Source organism: Vidua chalybeata, chromosome 18, assembly GCF_026979565.1.
Source record: "Vidua chalybeata isolate OUT-0048 chromosome 18, bVidCha1 merged haplotype, whole genome shotgun sequence".
NCBI lineage: Eukaryota > Metazoa > Chordata > Aves > Passeriformes > Viduidae > Vidua > Vidua chalybeata.
Genome location: NC_071547.1, coordinates 2,729,989 through 2,748,030, shown reverse-complemented (window position 1 = coordinate 2,748,030; position 18,042 = coordinate 2,729,989). Strand labels below are relative to the sequence as shown.

The 18,042-nt window shown below is 49.1% G+C and overlaps 1 protein-coding gene across 9 annotated transcripts in view; it reads right to left on the bottom strand.

Annotated features, from left to right (window-relative positions):
* PITPNM2 (phosphatidylinositol transfer protein membrane associated 2) overlaps positions 1 to 18,042 on the bottom strand; it is a 125,732-nt gene that overhangs the window by 7,026 nt on the left and 100,664 nt on the right. For 4 of the 9 annotated variants that reach the window (XM_053959311.1, XM_053959317.1, XM_053959312.1 and 1 more), the window contains 8 exons: positions 15,417 to 15,592; positions 14,882 to 15,052; positions 12,799 to 12,948; positions 7,761 to 7,925; positions 5,712 to 5,915; positions 3,851 to 3,999; positions 1,135 to 1,251; positions 340 to 456 (listed from right to left, as the gene is read on the bottom strand). In XM_053959311.1, coding sequence (XP_053815286.1) covers positions 340 to 456; positions 1,135 to 1,251; positions 3,851 to 3,999; positions 5,712 to 5,915; positions 7,761 to 7,925; positions 12,799 to 12,948; positions 14,882 to 15,052; positions 15,417 to 15,592 — 1,249 coding nt within the window. The remainder of the gene's footprint in view (positions 1 to 339; positions 457 to 1,134; positions 1,252 to 3,850; positions 4,000 to 5,711; positions 5,916 to 7,760; positions 7,926 to 12,798; positions 12,949 to 14,881; positions 15,053 to 15,416; positions 15,593 to 18,042) is intronic. The other 5 variants (XM_053959313.1, XM_053959314.1, XM_053959315.1 and 2 more) reach the window with 5 other exon arrangements.

Below are 18,042 nucleotides of genomic sequence, written 5' to 3'. Positions count from 1 at the left end.
GAGGCTGTGTCACCCCCAGCAGGACAGGCCGGGCACAGGGACATCCCACCCGAGCCCCTTTGGGTGGCAGCAAGGTCGGTCCTGCTCCCACCCTCTGCACTTCACGGATCTGAGCTGGGCAGCACCCAAACAGCAGGGGCTGGAATGAAACCTGCCTCGGTGGTGAGACCTCTGTGACAAATGCTCTTCCTGGTGGGAGGCACCCACGAGTCTGAGCAGGAGAACCAGGCCAGGACCCAAGTGCAGCAAACGCAGCAGGGACCAAGGGAGCACTGACCAGCACGACCTCTGTCCCACAGTTGTCACCACATGGTGACAACCCCCCAGCACACAGGGTACCTTCTCTCCTGTGAGGGTGACCATGTCTAATGGACCATACATGAACCTCCCAGTTAAGGTCTGGGGCCCATCCTCGTTAGCAATGGTGTCGTTGATCCTGTGGTTGGCTGTGACGTTCTGCACAAGGCAAGAGGGGAGGAGGAAAAAAAAAGAAATAAACAGTTTGCAGCAATGGATAACCTCACAGGGAAATGCCAAACATAACTGGACAAATTGGAGCATGGGTTTCTCTGTGCCATTCCCCTCCCTCCACTCTACCCTCAGCTCTGGGAAAGAATTTGACCTGTGGCAGAGGTGAGGCTCCGTGCCCTGAACCGATGGGTGGATTGGAGTGCTGGAGAGGCAATTTCCATGGCAGGTTGTACGTGCAATCCTGATACTCTCTATTAACTCTCACACTTTGGAATTAAGAGGAAATACACACAGCTGCCAGAGAAATCTGCTGATGTTGTTTCAGTTCTAGCACCGAATTGCCCTCTCACAAACTGGAGACTTTACTGGGAGCAAAGGGCATTTACTGAGCTGAGAACTGGTATTATTGGACTGTGAAAGATGTTCCATTCTGACTCGTTCCCTGACACACAGCCAACGCTTCCTGTCTTTAACAGACTCAAGGCTAAGAGGAGACCTTGCTGACACACATCTTCAGCATTGCTCTTTTACAGGCACCCAGGTAGGATATAACCATTAAAACAGCCCAGCAGTGCAACACAACCCTCTGTCTGTGCCACGCCCTCAGAACAGTTTGTGCAGCCCAAATCAGAGCAGCTTGTGCAGCCCCACAATGCCCCTTACCCGGAGCTTCACGTTCGTCCTCTTGCGGAGCCACTTCTCACGGGGCTTGGAGGGGGTGAAGACAGACACCTCCTTCCCATCCAGCTCCAAAACACTCGAGTTCTCGTGTCTCATCACCTGCAGGAGGACAGATCCCACCAAGGCATCAGCCCTCTCCTCCTGCCTGGCTGTTGTGCATCTCCTGAGCCTGCAGTGAGGAAGGGCAGTGCCTGGAGAGAGGCCCCTGAGTTTGCTGCTGGGCGTTTGGCTTGTCAGCTTGCAGGTTGGACAGGACAAGTGGCCTTTTCTGCACTGGCAAAGCCTGTGGCCAGCGCTGACTTAATCCTGGCTGGGATGCAGGCTTTTTTGGATTGTCAGGAGGTACAAAACTGACTCAAACACAGCAGGATGAGCTCTGCACTAAGATACCTGCCCTTCCTCCAGGGATTCATTCGTCCCTTCCCACGGTCTGCAAGGGAACACGAGCCTTCCCCATTCCAACAGATCCAGCAGCAGCTGCTCTGACCAGCTGCCTGCCGACAGACGCCGTCCCTTCAGCTCATTTCTAATTCCTACTGAAATTCCCAACTCTTGTCCCGTGGCTTTTGCTCCTCTCACTGATCTGACCCCTGTGGAGGCACACAGGGGTCTGGCTTGGTTGCATGTGAGGCAGAGCCCAGGCTGACTGTCCATCCTGGCTGACAGAACTCCAGGACTTTGTGCTGGTGGGACATCACTGCCAACCAGCCAGTTCTGTGGGGCAATTCCTGCCTGTCACCAGGGCATGGACAGAGATGGGAGGCAGGAACATGGAGAGAGGAGGGTTAACTCCCACCTAGGTTGCTCTTAACCTCTAGAATGGAAAAGGAAGAATAAACACCCAAAGGCTGGGAGACACCTCAAAGACTCACAGCACTGCGGGACTGGGAGGTGACCCTGCACACAGAACGCCAAAACCGCCAGTAGTCCTTAGTGACCAAAAAACTAAAGGAACCTCCTAAATGTGGGTTCTTTTACAAGTCCTGAACATGTTCTGTGAGGTCAGCAGCTCTCCAGCTGAGCTTGGCTGACACGGGCCAGCTCTCTTTGCAGAGCTGAAGCTGGTTTTCATCCAGGGAAATGGAAAAAGGACCCCAGGGAGGATGAGCTTGTTGGGGTGGGAGCTCATGGAAATCCAATGTAAACAAAAGAACAAATTTTACTGAAAATTATTTAAATCAGGAATGTATTTTGAATCCTATCTGGGCTTGTTTTAACAAGATTTAATCTTTGGAGACTAAAACTATTCAACAGCTTCTTTTTACATTTTGTCCAGAGATGACTTTCAAAGGCCATTAGAAACAAGTCCTTATTAGGGGAAGCAGTTGTGTGGTGTTGGTGAAGGATAGTGAGAAGACAAAAGATGAGAAAAACCCCTGGTCTCAAGGCAAAGAGGAGTGAACAGAGACAAGCACTGGGCAAGCCACCAGCAGGCTTAGAATGGATGGAGAGGTACCTCCAGGTACCCAAGGCACAAGGTTTGAAACACCACCCAGTGCTACAGACCCAGGTTTGGGCTGAAACCTGAATAACTGACTATTTCCCAAGTGGAACATTTTGTGTATGAGACTGTCATGACTGTTCCCCCTCGTGCACAATGAGAGTTCTCTCTTCTTTCCTGTCCTGTTAGGCTGGGCTGGATGTGACACCATCCAGCCAGGAATGTGTGGACACAGCCTGGGAAGAGAAGGGTCTCACTGGATTATCAGCACTGCCACCACTGCTGCTAATGGTTCTCACACTATTTGGAAGATAGCACTGAAAGAAAGTTTGCCAACAGAATCATAAATAACTGAGAGCTGCAGCAGAGGAGGCTGGAGGAGAACAGGGAGGATTTAACAGCTGAGCTAACACAAAGCAAACCCGGCACCGAAGCGGGCAACACAAACCACAGAGTTGCTCTGAGTTTTGTTTTTTTCCAGCTCCATGCTCTAAGTGCCATTCTCTGGGGAGTTTACATTTTTTAAGGCGAATAACTCCCCCTCATCCCCAAGGAACGGAAGGGAAAGTATTTATTTTAGGGAAAACCACATTTTAGACAGTAAATTTGAATTTTAGGCCAAATATAGGTTGATAAAATCTGAAGTGTCAGATTCCAGACACCAGCAATCCCCATTCCCCTGGCCCTAGAACTGTTTTGTGCTGCAGGAACAAGGACTAAATCCCAATGAATTCCTAGAGGAGACAACAATAACTTAGAAAGGCAAAATGGAGAACTGCATTCTGCCTATCAATTCACGTTGAATTCATATAAAACTTCCCCTTTGGTTTTATTGTATCTGGTGCTGGTTTTAATTGTCCTTTGAGAAGTTTCAGTTTCAGGCTTGAGATCTGACCTGGCACACAGATCACTTCAAGAAACAAGTAACACTGACCTTTGCCACTATGGATGTGATAGGAAACTGCCCTGGGCTCTCTCCATGGATCCCCAGTGAGCCCATCTGCAACCTGCTCTGATGATAAACCCAGCCCCAAACCAAACAGGTGTGACAGCACATCCATGAAGTCTGTATGTGTGCAGCTGCACCAACACCACAGGTGAGGAAAAAAAAAAGATGGGAAGAAAATGGATCTGCAGGAGCAAAGGGTATTTTTTCACCTCTATGCATCAACAAGTCTTATGGAAGGTGCACTGGAAAAAACAAAGCCCTAAGCATTTTTCAGCCCAAGGGAGATGAGGGAGAGGGGATGACTGTACCTGTCTGAGCAGGAAGGAGACAACGTCCGTGGACTCCCAGTAGCTGGCGTGGAAGAGGTGAGGCAGAGCCACCGTCGGGAAAGCCGTGAGGGCGTCGGGGCAGTACAGGGCGTAGTCGATCCGTTTGGTTCCCCACCACTTGGCAGCAACTACAGAAGCAAAACACTCCTTCAGACAAAGGGGGTTCACAGAAGGGGCTTCAGGGCTCTGGCTCCTTGCTCCAGGTATGCCAGGAGGCTGCTCCCGCTGCTCTGGGGGAACAAGCGACCCAGGGCTCGGTGTTTGCTCACACCAAGGGAGGAACACTCGGCCACCAGCACTGAGCTCTCCCTTGTTTAAGCAAAGAGGAAGGCACTGGAGGGCAGGTTAACTGGCTGTTAGTCCAGACCCCAGGGAAGGGGCTCAAGACTCCTGTGCAACAAGCCAAAACATAAAGACAGCAACGCATCTCCCTGGAGCTGTGGGAGGAAGGATGGGCGGGTGTGCTCTGCCCGTCTCCAGCCCTGCTTCCAACTCCTTTAGCTTTCACCAGGGAACTGCATCCAGGTATTGGCCACACTAAAGAGGACTGAATCCTGGGAATCCACAGGATGCTACAAGGCACCACAAGGCAGGGAATATGGCACGTGCTGACAGGACTGGTAGTCCCCAACAAATTCTTACTGCCCTCCTGGGCGTCGGAGATGTGCAGCCCAGCCTTCCCAGGGGCACAGCCTCTGTGGTGAACAAGAAAAGTACCTGGGAGTATTGGGACTTCATTACATGGGGGACTGAAAAATACACTGGGATTTAGTGGGGGGCAGGGATACAAACAAAACAGACAAGTTTCTCCCTCGGGGAGCCAACAGCTCACAGGCAGGTGTCTGACAGCCACCCTTCACCCCGGGACACCTCAACTGCCCTGAGCTCTGCCCACACACATCCAATCCCTGGAAATTAGCATGTCTCAGTCCAAAACCTCAGAACCCAAAGCCACGGGCTGCTTTCCAGCAAAAAGGAGTCCTCAATGCCCGGGCACTCCCGCCCGGAAAAGCAGCCAAGGAAAGAAAAGATGGAGATCAAGAGAGCAGCAGAAGAATTTTGTTTGTGTTTGCATGCAGGATGCAAGCTGGGGCTTTGACAAGGGCTTCCTCAAGCTTGGTTTGTCTCTGTGACAATGTTCCCTTTTTAAGGACTTCCAGGAAAGCTGCCAGGTTTAAGGTACAATCCAACACACCCCTCTGCAAAGGGAAATCTGGCTGATGATGAGCACAGATGCTGAACTGAAAAGATGGATCCACCAGCTCCTTCCAGAGACCTGCACAGAGCTCCCACCAGAGCAAATGCAGAGGGATGTGGATTCAGCACATCCCCACAGCCCAGCCCTAGCTGTGCCTGGTGCCAGCCCACCCTCACCCTGATAGTCCCTGCTTTTCTGAAGAGCCATGGGAAGGAGGAGCAAGGTTTGACAGATCAATGTGGCTTTTCCAGAGCTCACAGGCACCTCCTTGCAGCCACTTCTGGTTCCCTGCCTTCCACACTGACAGCTCCTGGTCATGTCCCAACTTTCATTTCTCATGCAAGTCCCCAGCTTGGGTAATTTCAGATTCTTTACAGGAAGCAGACAGGACTGACTCTTCCATGCTCAAAAGACAGCGGTGGAGGCAGAAGCGTTGTCCCCTCAGCACTGCCCAGAAGAACTCCTGCTCCTGCCAAGTTGTTAGTGGTGTAATGATGGATCTTCAGGGCAAAGTGACAGAAATGCTTGTTAAGATGTAATCAGAAACTGCAAGTGCCTCAGTGAAGCGCAGAGATTTGTTGTGAAGTTCTGTGACTACCAGATGAGAGAGGAGGCCGACAGGAGTGGATCTCTCCAGAATACCTGTCTTGATGTCCAGGTCTGGTATCCGAAGAGCACAGCCTGCAGCCCGGCTCCGTGGCCCTTTGAGCTTCCTTCCCTTGGCAGGGATTTCGTGTTTATGCTGCCTACGCCTCCTGAACGAGGTTTGGGTAGGGGATTTGTGAGGGAGGGCAAGTTGGGATAGAAGGCTAAACCCCCTACAATGATTAAGGTGTTGTTTGGTTTCTAAAAGGAAAAATAAAATATTAAAAAAAAAAAAAAAAACAAAACCAGAAATCACTTATTATTACGGCACACACTGATTTCATCCTCCACAAACCCATGGTACCAGGGGAGCTGCTCCCCTAGGGAGGCTCCTGGGAGGGAGCCGTGGTCTTGCAGTGCCCCTCCGACCTTCCTCCAGCTCTCCCTGGGGATAAGCAGGGATCACATCCAGCCCTCAGTGCCACGGCTCCACGTTACCACCACACCACGAGGCTGAGAGCAAGAGCAGCAAAGGCAGAGCCGGAGCTCGGGGGACACTCGGAGTCGAGGGAAGACTCTTCCTCCCTGATCTCAGGAACAGGCTTTGATGGCTGTGTGGAGGAATAAATTACACAAAGCAGAAGCTGCACAATGAGGGAGAGCGTGGGGAAAGCAGAGGTGAGTGTTGTGTGACCCAACCCTGCTGCAGCTCGGGACAAGATCTCTCTGTGGGACACGCCGGCCTCGGGGGCATCACCCCGGCAAAAACACCTCCCCACGAACCACCACTGTGTGCCAGCCCAGCAGCTCCCCGTGGGTGGGGAAGCAGCACAAAACAAACACCTTCTCCCCCAGGAGCTGCTTCCCAAGCAGATTCCTACTTAGCAGTGCTTGGCAGGATGTCAGCACAAGTAAAAGGACGCGCGCAGGGAGCGCGGTGTCGGCTCTGGGACACACCTTGAGCAGGAAAACCTCGTTTGTCAGAGAAGGTGTTTTAGTTCTGCTGCTGAGTGTTGCCTCAAACAGGGCAGGAGGTTACAGCAGCCCCTGAGCAGCGCCCACAGACCTTCAACAACTCATACCTGCCTCCAGGAGCATTATTAACCTTAGCAATTAATGATGGAGTGAGTAATTCACTACCCGTGCCAGGAATGTATCTCTAAATTTTTGAGACCTTCTGGGAATAGAGTTTGGGCTGAAAATTTCCTCATATGCATGGTTTTTTAGGTTTTGTTTTGGTTGTTTTTTTTTTTTGTTTGTTTGTTTGGTTTTTTTTTGTTTTGTTTTGGTTTTTTTTTTTTTTTTTTTAGTTTTCAGCCTTTTTTTGGTCTGAGTTACCAGAGGTCCACAAGGACACAGCATTCATCTCATACCTGAGCTTAAACAAAGAAGGGGCTGAGCAATTAATACAGTCTATTCTTCTCCACTTAACAAAGTCTGCTCTTCTCCACTTAACAAAGTCTGCTCTTCTCCACTGTATTAGTTAGGAAGTTATACAGGTCATAGGAAAAATAATAAATAAAAAATCCCTTTTACTCCTCATTCAGCTCTGGGAAATGGGTCATAACTGACTGGGAGCTGCCCTGCGGGCTGCAGAAGAGCTGAATTTCTAATGCAAAGTAATAAATGTTCTGTTCTGAACCAACCTGTCCTTGCCTTTCAGCGTTACAGAGGGGCTTACTCATCCCTGTTTTTGTGGGCCACATTTGAGGGATCTGCATCAAGCCACATCCTGCATTACCCATCTGGTCTCGAGTGCTGATCCTGACCAGTTCTGCACGACTTACCATGGCAGCACAGAAACATCCCTCTGGATTAACCCTCACCACACACAGCAGCCAAACGGTGCTCAGAGTCACAGTTGTCATCTTTTCTTTAACAATTCATCACCAGCAAGGTCCAACATGCATAACAGCCCTGCGTGGCCATCAAACACATCACCTGTTCTTGCAGGGGATGTGGTAACACACGGCACTGACTGGGGCAGAACCGGTTCCAAGCTTTTGGTTATGAATGGGAAGCACCCCCCGGACAGACGGACGGACAGAAGCTGCTCGGCCCGGAGCGTGCTCTGAGAGCAGAGCCTCGGAGGGGTGCAACACTTACTGTTGGCTATGTTGGAAGCAGTGTAACTGTCTGCCATTCCTGAGACCTGGCTGGCAATGCTGATCTCACTGGCTCTCCGGAAGCCCCTGAACTGAGGGGCTGAAATGGGGGTGGACAGGGACGCGTTTTCCATGAAGACGGCACCATGAGACTGAACAACATCTGCTACAAAGTTGAAACAGGGAAATCAAAATATTAGACCAACAGACAGAGGCTGGGCAAGATGAACTCGGGGGTGAGGAAGGAGGCAAACAAAGCTGGTAGGTGCAAAAACCTTTCAGAGCTGATTGGAATGGAACAGAAACACCCCACATTTCATTGGAGCTCTGGTTAGAAAAGAAAGCAAACAGCACAGCAGGCAGAGACATGTGGCTGGAGGAGCAGTCTTTGATTGGGAGAAGCAAAGTAAGTAGCTCAAAAACCAGATCCAAAGAAAAACCCAGGCAGACTTATTCAAGCAGCAATAACAAGCATGTGTCATACATACAGATGTGAATATACACAATTTTATACATTCACATCGAGACAAGATAACCAAGGGTAAGGAAAACAAAAAAAAACAACCTTAGAAAGAGGTATTTGTTTTCTTGAGATATTTAAATTTAAATGAATGTCTCCAAGATGGAAGCATTATTAAAAAGCAAAAAATCAAGAAAACATCATCATGCCTGGCAGGGACTAAATTTGGACTTGTATTTTACTGCTGAAGGACACAGCCAACACTCATTAATCTGGAGAAAGGGCTACTGAAGGGAGTCTGGTGCTGAGCACTTGTATCTCCCATCAGAGTCAGCAGATCAGGGAGTACCCAGGCTCTATGAAAACAGAGCTTTTTTGGTACAACACGCAGGTCTGGGTTCTTAAAACCCAACCTGAGGTTTACCAAGTTAGGCTGAACCCCTCAGTACATAAATACAGAAAGGAGGGTTTAAAACCATGCTCACATGGACCTTACATACGGATGGGAGGGAAAAGGACCTCGAACACTCAGGAGGGGCAAAACGAGAGATGCTGAAAGTCACGCTAAAATCTCTGCATTTCAGTTTTGTCTCTGAACAGTGCTAAGAGCACCCACCCCTCTGTGGATGCTATGAGGCCAAATTAAGTGGGATATCCCAAGCTCCTGCAGGGCAGAGGTTTGTAATGCCAGCACTGGGTGCTCACAGCAGGCAGCACCAGCGTGGCAGTAACATGCAAAAGCAAAGCAATTCATTATGGTTTTAGGGTTGCCCATCTCTGCTGCACTTGAGGAGCAGCACCTGAATTTATTCCCAGGTATCAGGCAAGAGCTATCACAAGGAATGTGAGCACATTACTCCCACACATCAACACCCTCCACCTATTCCAGCCTGTTTGGTTATCCCTGGATTTAATCCCGGCACACGGCTGACATGGGGTGTTGTTTTAGCAACTGGTTTATTTTAATATCAATCTTTTTTTTGCTTGGGGCTACTGATTTTCTCCCTCCAATCCCTCAGCTTGCAGCAGCAGCGTCTGTGCCCACACAAATCCTGCTGCAGCCGAGGGAGAGGGAACGTATGAAGCAGAAAATGTGTGGCTAAGTGTCAGTAAAAGAGTTCTGTTCTCTGCAGGGAAAATCAGGCCACAAGCTGCTCTGTGTAAAAGCTTTGTGGACTGTGAGATCTGAGCCTTAGCGGGAGCCTGACCTGCTGATGAGCTGCACACAGAGCCCACGTTGTGCCTGAAAGGCCCTTAGCAGCATCACTTTCCCAGCACTTTCCCCCTCTTTCCACCTTGCCTCGAGCTGCTGGCTGTCAAGGCTGTGAGCAGGATCCACAACCCAGCCAGTCCCACCAGGCCAGCGCTGTTTTCTGACTCTACAAAGCACCAGCACGAGCAAGAAGAGGCAAGCCAAGTGGAAAACAGGAGCTGCACTGCACCCCACAAAGGTCTCAAGGGTAAAGGGTCTCATTCCCTTTGCTGGGGGACCTGGAACAACCCTCTCTTCTCTGATCACCCCTCCCTCTCCATTCCCTTGCCTATGAGATGCTCCTGTGCTCCTGCTCCTGTGTCACCAAACGGGTGCCCCAACACAGGTGATGATCATCACCTTCCCTGAGTCTCCTCAGATGTGAGGAGAGGTTTGGCTTTGTCTGTGTCAGGAATAATGCCAGATTCAGGTCTGACCACCAGAGAAACCTGAACTTCTTCCCCTGCTTTAACCTAAAGCACCTGTGGCTTGAATTAAGAAGACAAGTTCAAGAGTGCTACAGGAGAAAAGGCTGGGCCCAAAGGGGCCTGCCTGGGGTGGTCACAGCTTTGACTCCACCAGTTCATCTTCACTTAGCTCTGCCTGAACTTCAACTCCTTTTTGAGAACCCAGAAAGTGAATAAAGAAAGAAACAGTGAGCTTTCAGACCTGGTCTTTTTTTAGCCAATCTTGTTTTCCTGGGCTGACCAGGGATTTTGGAATATAGTGAGTTTGCAGCAAAAGCACCCAACCTCAGCAGCCCTTCAGCCCCATCCTGGTGCCACCAGAGGAACAATTCCCACTCCTGTTAAGCCTGAGCTGTTTCAGCATTGCTGAACCATTCAGTTCACACTGCCTGTGTTGGTGGCAGGAGTCTGCTCTGAGGGGACAAGAAACAACCTGACAGCAGTGCCCCCCTGCTCCTGCCCACTCAGGGTGCTCTTGTGCTTCTCCCTTTCCCCAAGCTACACACCCTCTGTCCCTGAGAAAGGGCAGTTTCTGAGAAAAACAAAGGCCAGGAAAAGGCAGGGTGGGAAATGTGGAGAAAAACCTGTTTTATGCATTACATCCCACTCAGAAAAGCTTCCTCCACACCAAAGCTGCAGTGACAGCAACTTCCAAAGAAAATCCTGAGACCTGACTCGCAGAAAAAAACCCACAAAGCTAACAGCATATTTCCTGAATTTGTGTATTCCCTGCATCATGTCTCTTGTGCAGCAATTCTGAAACCAAAGGGGCTTTCTTGGGGAGTGTGGTGACCAGGGTAGGATGTCACAGATGCTGCCACAGCCAGACCCCAGCACCTGCAGCCAGGTGTTCCTAACAGGAGCCATGGGAAGCCTCCTGCACCCCAGAGGTGCATCCCCAGCCACAGCTCAGGTCCTGAGAGCCACGGGGAGGTTTTCCAGGCAAGCCCAGAGGGAAGCCAGGAGGTCCAGCAGCAGCAAGACCTTTATCAAGATGAGCTGTTCCTCTGTCACTCAGTGAGGACAGAGGTGCCCTTGTCTACTGCACTTTGTCCTGTGACTCAGGGCTGACTCAGGGCCACTGGACCAGAGTGAGGAAGAGGAGCCTGGCTGGAGCAGTGCCCTGAGCACCCTCCCAGCAAAGCACCTGCTGCTGCTGGAACCACAGGGCACAAGCCATGCCACGGCCCAAGGTTTAACTGCACTTCCAGGGGAGTGGAAATGGGAAGCCAAATCACTTTTTTTTGTTTTGGCCTACCTATGAATCTTTAATACTCATTTTGGTGCTGTGCTCTTTCACTTTTGGACTCATTTATCAATGTTCTTATAAGGGAACAGCCCTGAGCCATCCTCTCAGGTAAGTCCTTGGGGTACCTGAAAGACAGAATTTGGTATGTGCTATTTGGAGACTGAGCTATTGCACCAAAGCAGGAAATACTGAAAGCCATCAAAAAATACGTACAGGTCAATAAAAACAAAAAGATTAAAAACCACAGAAAAGCCAGGCAGCTGCTCAGCACAGGCCAGGCCCTGCTCACACTGGAGTCACTGGTCAGTGCTGGGCACTCTGCAGTCACTACCCTGAGATCAAGAGCAACAGATTTCTGCTGTCCACAAGTTTTGCTGATTTTGGAAATCTCCTGCAGTCCAGTGGCTGAATTGGGGTTCAGCAACTCACATCAAGAACTGCTTGGACACATTGTGCTCTTGACCCACGATGTAAAAAACAGAGAATCACACAATCCTGTAACGGTTTGGGTTGGAAGGGACCTTGAAGACCATCTAATCCCAATCCCCTGCCATGGGCAAGGGATGCTACGACAAACTCTGTCCTGACCACAGGCAGCATCAGCTCACAGTGAAATGGCATTTCACCAGGGACCTCCAAAGTGATTGATTAATAGCACCAGATCCTTTCCCTCTGCTTTACCACAGACCCTCACAGCACAGGCAACATGGCAACTGCACACCTAAAAATCCTCTCCACCTCCAGGAGACAGAGGAGAGACCACGGGGAAAACTCGGCGATGTTGCCATCCTGTATGACCACATAAGAGCCCAAACTGCTCAGGGACAGTGAGGGTCAGCTTGTTAAAGACAAACAGGGCAGCAGAACCCAGCTCTCAATGCAAAACACCGAGAAAGGAACGAGAACGGGCAAGTGAGACACGTGGGGAAGAAAAAAAACAGAAAAAAGGCAAATCTCATCAAAATTGCAGATGTAGCACCAGCCACAATCAGAATAAATGAGGCCATGCAGCACTGATGATGGAAAATAAGGCAAAACAAAGGCATCAAACTTTGCTTTTAAGGCGGGAGACAAGAAATTAATTTAAATAACCAACACGCAGAGCCACGCTGGGGTCTGAAAGCCTCAGTGCTGTGCTCAGCAGAGCCACAAGTGTCCAAACAAGAAATACTCCAAGGGACAAAATCTGGTGTGACATGGACATCAACTGGAGTTCTGGGCACAGTGATTTGTGGCTGCTGGGGAGCTGCACACTGCAGGATACCCTTTCCCAAGGGATCCTGGCCTTGGTGAGCACCACACGAGCAGGGCCAGCAGGGATTGTCTCAGCAGATTGTCTCTGCTCTTTCCAGCAGCACAGAGCAAACCAGTCCGTGCATGGCAGCAGCTCCCCTCCAGCATCTACACCTGAATGGGACAGAGTTTATAACCCCAAGCCCCTTTTCCTCAGTGGCTCTCCCAGAGCCAGGTGTGATCCCCAGTGGTGATTTTGTGTGGCACAGCCTGAGACACAGCACGGAGATTTCAACTCCAGGAGGCAACAGTGTGATCTCCAAGAAAGGACCCCAAGAACCCAACACCACAGACAATACAAAAGTGTAGATTACACACACTCAGCACAACCAGCACTTTTATTGGAAACATCTTGCCAATTCAGTACGGGAACGGGGATACTTGTTTCCATGAAGCTGTCCTGGTGCTGGAGAGCACCCAGAGGGCTACTTTCCATGAGGAGGATGGGATTGTTCTGGATTGTCTCAACTAGAAGCAGATGGGGAAAAAAAAAAAACATAACAAAAGGACAAAGAACAACAGACATGCGGCCACAAAGTGTTAAACATACAAACAGTTACACCCCAGCACTTAATTATGAGTCTTCAATGAACAGACAACCTTCAAATAGAGTAAAAGAAACAAAATGGGTGATTTCCAAACAGACCAACATCAGAGATTAACTGGGAGCAGAGGAGAACACAACGATGGCATTTCAACAACAAAAGGGAGGCATCTTCACCCCCTTCTGAGCCAAATCCATAAATACACAGCAGATCCAGAGAAATCTTTTTTACTGTGAGTGGAAAAATATGCTGTAAGGGAAGAATCAGACTCACAGCCTACACAGTGCAAAGCACAGGAGTAAGCAGGGATGTGAGTTTGATTTTACTCTCCAAGTTGAAATGAAACAGGGACCAGCATTTAGTACAGATGGGAAAATGGGGGGAAAAAACAGCCTGAGAGGCTTTCTGAACGGTGGACTCCCAAAAAAGCTACCTGCATGAGGAGATGTGCACAAGCAGTGTTACACAAGGTTTTGTTCAAAACCAATTATAACTGAGCACCTGAATTTTACGTGATCAGCAAAACATACAGCTTATTATAGCAGCAATTAACTTTTCTGGAGTGCCCTCCAGTGAACACTAACTTCAGGAGCAGCTTGGTGAATCATGGTTAGTCCTTCTGGGTAATGTGTCCATCACAATGTGGACTCTAATGGAAAGGAATGGCCTGTTACTTTCTGATAAGCAAATGAAGAGGCTTTGTCTTACAGGAAAAAGAGAATTTAAAGCTGGTTTTTGTCAGTTTTATTCATCAAGGCAGAGCAGCATCTCTTAAATTAACAAGGCTCAGACCTGGAGGTTTTGCAATCACTCTGCCCTTCTCATAGGAGAGCTAATTGCTGTTGAACTTCACTGCATAGCAAGTGTCTCTCCAAACACAGCCAACTCAAGGTCCAGGGAGGCTCTAATATTCCTGCTGCTGTCCACAATGATAACCAGAACACAGGTTTAGTGTCAATGGGGCCTCTACCTCTGGGTTCAGTGACAACAGGGGCTCTGGAATGTATTTAAGAGAAAGAAGGTAAGAAGTTTAGCTGCATTTTTTTTTTTTTTAGTAAAAAGCCCCTTGCAGCTGATACCTAGAATACACCCAAAAAGCAAATTGCTCTTCAAGTTGCTATAGATTCCCTGAGCTGTTGTAACTGGCCTGGGTACAAACGCAGCTGTGGGTGGATCCATTTTTAAAAAGTGTTGCAGCAAGATCTTGGCTAAATTTGACAAGTGAGTGGGGCCTGCAGAAAGCATTTTATTCACTTCATTAAACATGGGGCTTAGTTTGTGCCCATCTAACAAATCAAGCCTCTAGACTGAGCAATTACAATACTTGGAGACACTGATACATAGAGAAGGCCACTTCTTTGGATTTTCAACATTAAAATGATGCAGAGGATCACCAGAATTATCCAGCTCTAGTTACACAGTCTTCTTCATTTAGTCCTGCACGATTCAAATATCAAGACAAATGGAATGCAATCAAGTAAATCATCTCATCATCTCACTGTAGACTCTGCTCCCTCCAGTCTCCTCTGGCCCTCCAAGTCCTAAATTCTGCCAACTCAATTGTGTTTCATTCACTCTCAATCACCAGCACCATTCTGGGTGTAAAACAGAAACCTTTACAGAGAGGTCACCACCTCATGACCCTCAGCAGCTGGAGGTCCTTGTGTGACAAACAGAGGGCACACAGGACACAAGGCACTGATTTCACTGGAAGAAAATTCCTTTTCTGGTAAATCAGGAACAATCTAACGCTACAGGGCCAGTTCTCCTCCTCACCATTTCTAATTGTGTTGATAACTTCATGTGCCATGTGGCTGTAACCCTTTAACAGCTACTGTGGATCCAGAGGGACTCACCCAAAACAGCAGAGTTGCCATCGCCCAGCGGGAACCTCTGGTACCGGGGAATATTGAAGGGGGGCAAAAGGTAAAACTTCCTCTCCAAAAGAGGCTCGAGGCGTGAAGCAGATGGGTCTGCAGGGTGGAACAGGTTATAGACCTGCTGACAAGCTGGTCTGAGCTGAAAGACTAAAAAGACAAAAGAAAAAAAATCCCTCAAGTATCAAAATATCGCTTATAAGAATATTGTAGATATTTGTATCTAAAAAGGACAAGTGCCAGGTTACAAAACTGCAGAAGATTTATCATCTCTCTCATCTCCTAGTTTAGTCAGCTGAAACAATTTATTTCCATGTTTACAGACTCAAGAATTGCCCAGCGCTTTTCACGTTCGGAAATGCTGTAATCGGTGGTGCACAGAGCACAGGGAGATCTGCTTCTTTACGGTGCAATAAACGTGATACAGAAATGTTTGGGTTTAACCAGACTCCTGCAAGCGCAGCAGGAGGTGCTTACACCACCCACCAAGGGAGCAGTCTGCACCAGGACTTACTGTCAAGAGCTGGAATTACAGTTTTCCGCAGCGCAAGCACCAGACCCAAGGGAGAACCAAAGAGGAAGAAGTCTGTGATCTCAAAGTCAAACTTCCCAATATTTCCTCCATCCAGCATCGTGGAGCTGCTGGATCGCCTGGATGTGGGGTCGTTTCTCAGGACACTGGAGTGTAAACTGGGACAAGAACAGAAAATAAAGTCTCAATTATATTCTTACTGTGTTTTCATAATTAAAGCCTGGATTAGTGATTGACAGTGGATATAATTTCTATCTCTTCAATGAGGGAACTGTGCTAATCAACCCACAGTGACCCCACTGTACTGGCATCATTAAATGTAACAATCCAAGCTTCAGGTGAGTTCATTCACACACCATCTCCTCAAAATGTTTTTTCTTTAAGGAGTCAAAATCGTGGTTGCTGCTACTATATAGAACATGTCCAGCTTTTCCTCCCTCTTTCAGGTGTCAAATCTGTTTGCAAAATTCCACCTCTGTGCTGTGCAGGCTGGGCAATGCACAGGTTTAACACAGAGATTTAAATTCACATTTTCCTTGGACACTGAAGAAGAAGCAGCAGGACTGCTTAGGTGAAAATCCTGTGAATCCACCCCCATGTTAGGGAGAGTTGCTTCTTTGCAGTCTAAATCTGGGAAAATGAAATGACAGATGTGTAACACTGATAACCTGGTTGACAAAAGGCTTTCTGAGATGCTTCTGTTCCCACTCAAAAGCACGAAGCTGCATATTCCTTTGCTGTCCACGTTGTGCAGATTCCAGTGGCAGCTGTAGTGGGTTATCTCATTATAATCAGAAGCAGAGAGTTGAAGGCAGTACCAGCAGTGTCTTAAGAGGGTGTTTGCAAACACTTAAAAAAGCATCAGAACAGGTTCTATAAAACATGTAGGAGAAATGGATACCATAAGAGATGGGTTGGATAAAGGGTTTACTGGCCTGGAGTTGGGAATGATGCAGATCCAACAGTCTCCTGCCAGCTCTGTGGCCCCAAAACAAAACCCCAGGTGGTGACCAGTATTTGTCACATCCTCATGTGCAGCAGCTCCAGCTCATCAAGGCTACTTCTGAGGACAGTGACAGCCCAGCACTGCTGTGGTCCCAAAACAGGGCTGTTCCCACCACCCTCAGCACAGAGCAGTTGCTCACAGACCCCTCAGACACAGCCACAGCCCGGGAGCAGCTGCAAATGCTCACATTTCTGGGGAAGAAAACCGGGTTTCAGGCAGACTTTGCTTTCCTAAGGAATAATCCCAGAGACAGCTCCTGTGCTGAACGCCGTTCCCAGAGGATGCCGAACCTCCGCCTGCTCCTGCTGCGCTGTCGTGTTCCCTCTGGAGCTGCACACACGCACATGCACGGCTCTGCTCTCCCGCTTCCCAGGCAGGCAATGATAAGTTACTTATGCCAGACACACACACATCACAGGGAGTCAAAACAGTGGTGTCAAAAACGGGAGGAACGGGAGGTTACAGCAGTGACAGCTCAAACGAGCCTGTTCCTGTTTCTGTGATGCAGACGAGGCTGCCTGAGATCAGAGAGCCGAGCTGCACAGCCCTGAAACAGCTCTGAGAACAAGCCACCTTTGGTGGAGCTACAACTGCTTTAGCTAACAAGATGCAACGCAGCGAGTTTGCTGCGTGTGAGGAATGCAAAGTCATTTAGAAGACGCTCACTTTCGCTGGAGGCAGGGTGACAGCGACGGGATTCCAACAAAGGCTCCAGAGGAAAAGCTATCCCCGTGGCAGGATGGGTGCAGGGGTGTTTGGTGTATTCCACACAGCTTCCCTCAGCATCTCTTCGTGGGGAAGGGAAGAAGCAGAGCAGGCACAGCACGGAGCAATTTGGGCATCTTCACTCCTTCTGCCGGGAACTTGGTATCGTCTTTTCAGCAATCAAAAGAAATGAGAGCCAAGGGGAACTCTGGATCAGTCATGCTCCAAGCAACCTGCAGTGCCCTGTTCTCCCTTTAAAGAGCAGCAGATGTACTGTGTGCATTAATTAAACAGGAACTTATGGATTTCTGAAGCAAATCAACTCATTTACAATAATACAAGTACGGCACAGACAGAAATAATGTAGTTGTGCAGAAGGACTGAATTTAAAAATAAATGTGTGATTGTAATCTCCAGATGCTGCTCTGGCTTGCTGGGCATTATCCCAGAGAAGTGGGTAGGTCTGATACATGAATAAAAATGAGTGTCTTTGGCACAGGCTGAGATCTGCAGTGGGCACGGACAGAAAGGTCCCTGTGTGCCAGGCTGCCCGTCTGCCGAGCCCTGGAGGAAAACTTGGCTCTGTTCTGCCAACCTCCTGCTCGAAGCCACGTCACACCAGGGCTTGGTTTCTGCATGGGAAAAATCATTCCTTGATGGCAGAGGCCAATGGGCATTCTGCTGGTGCTGGCTGGGAGAACAAGGTCCAGGGATGGGTGTGGGAGTGACGTCCTGCTGACATGCAGGAGGGGATGAGTGAATCCCTGCTCCCCAGCCTCCCCTGCACCAGGGATGAGTGAATCCCTGCTCCCCAGCCTCCCCTGCACCAGGGATGAGTGAATCCCTGCTTCCCAGCCTCTCCTGTACCAGGGATGAGTGAATCCCTGCTTCCCAGCC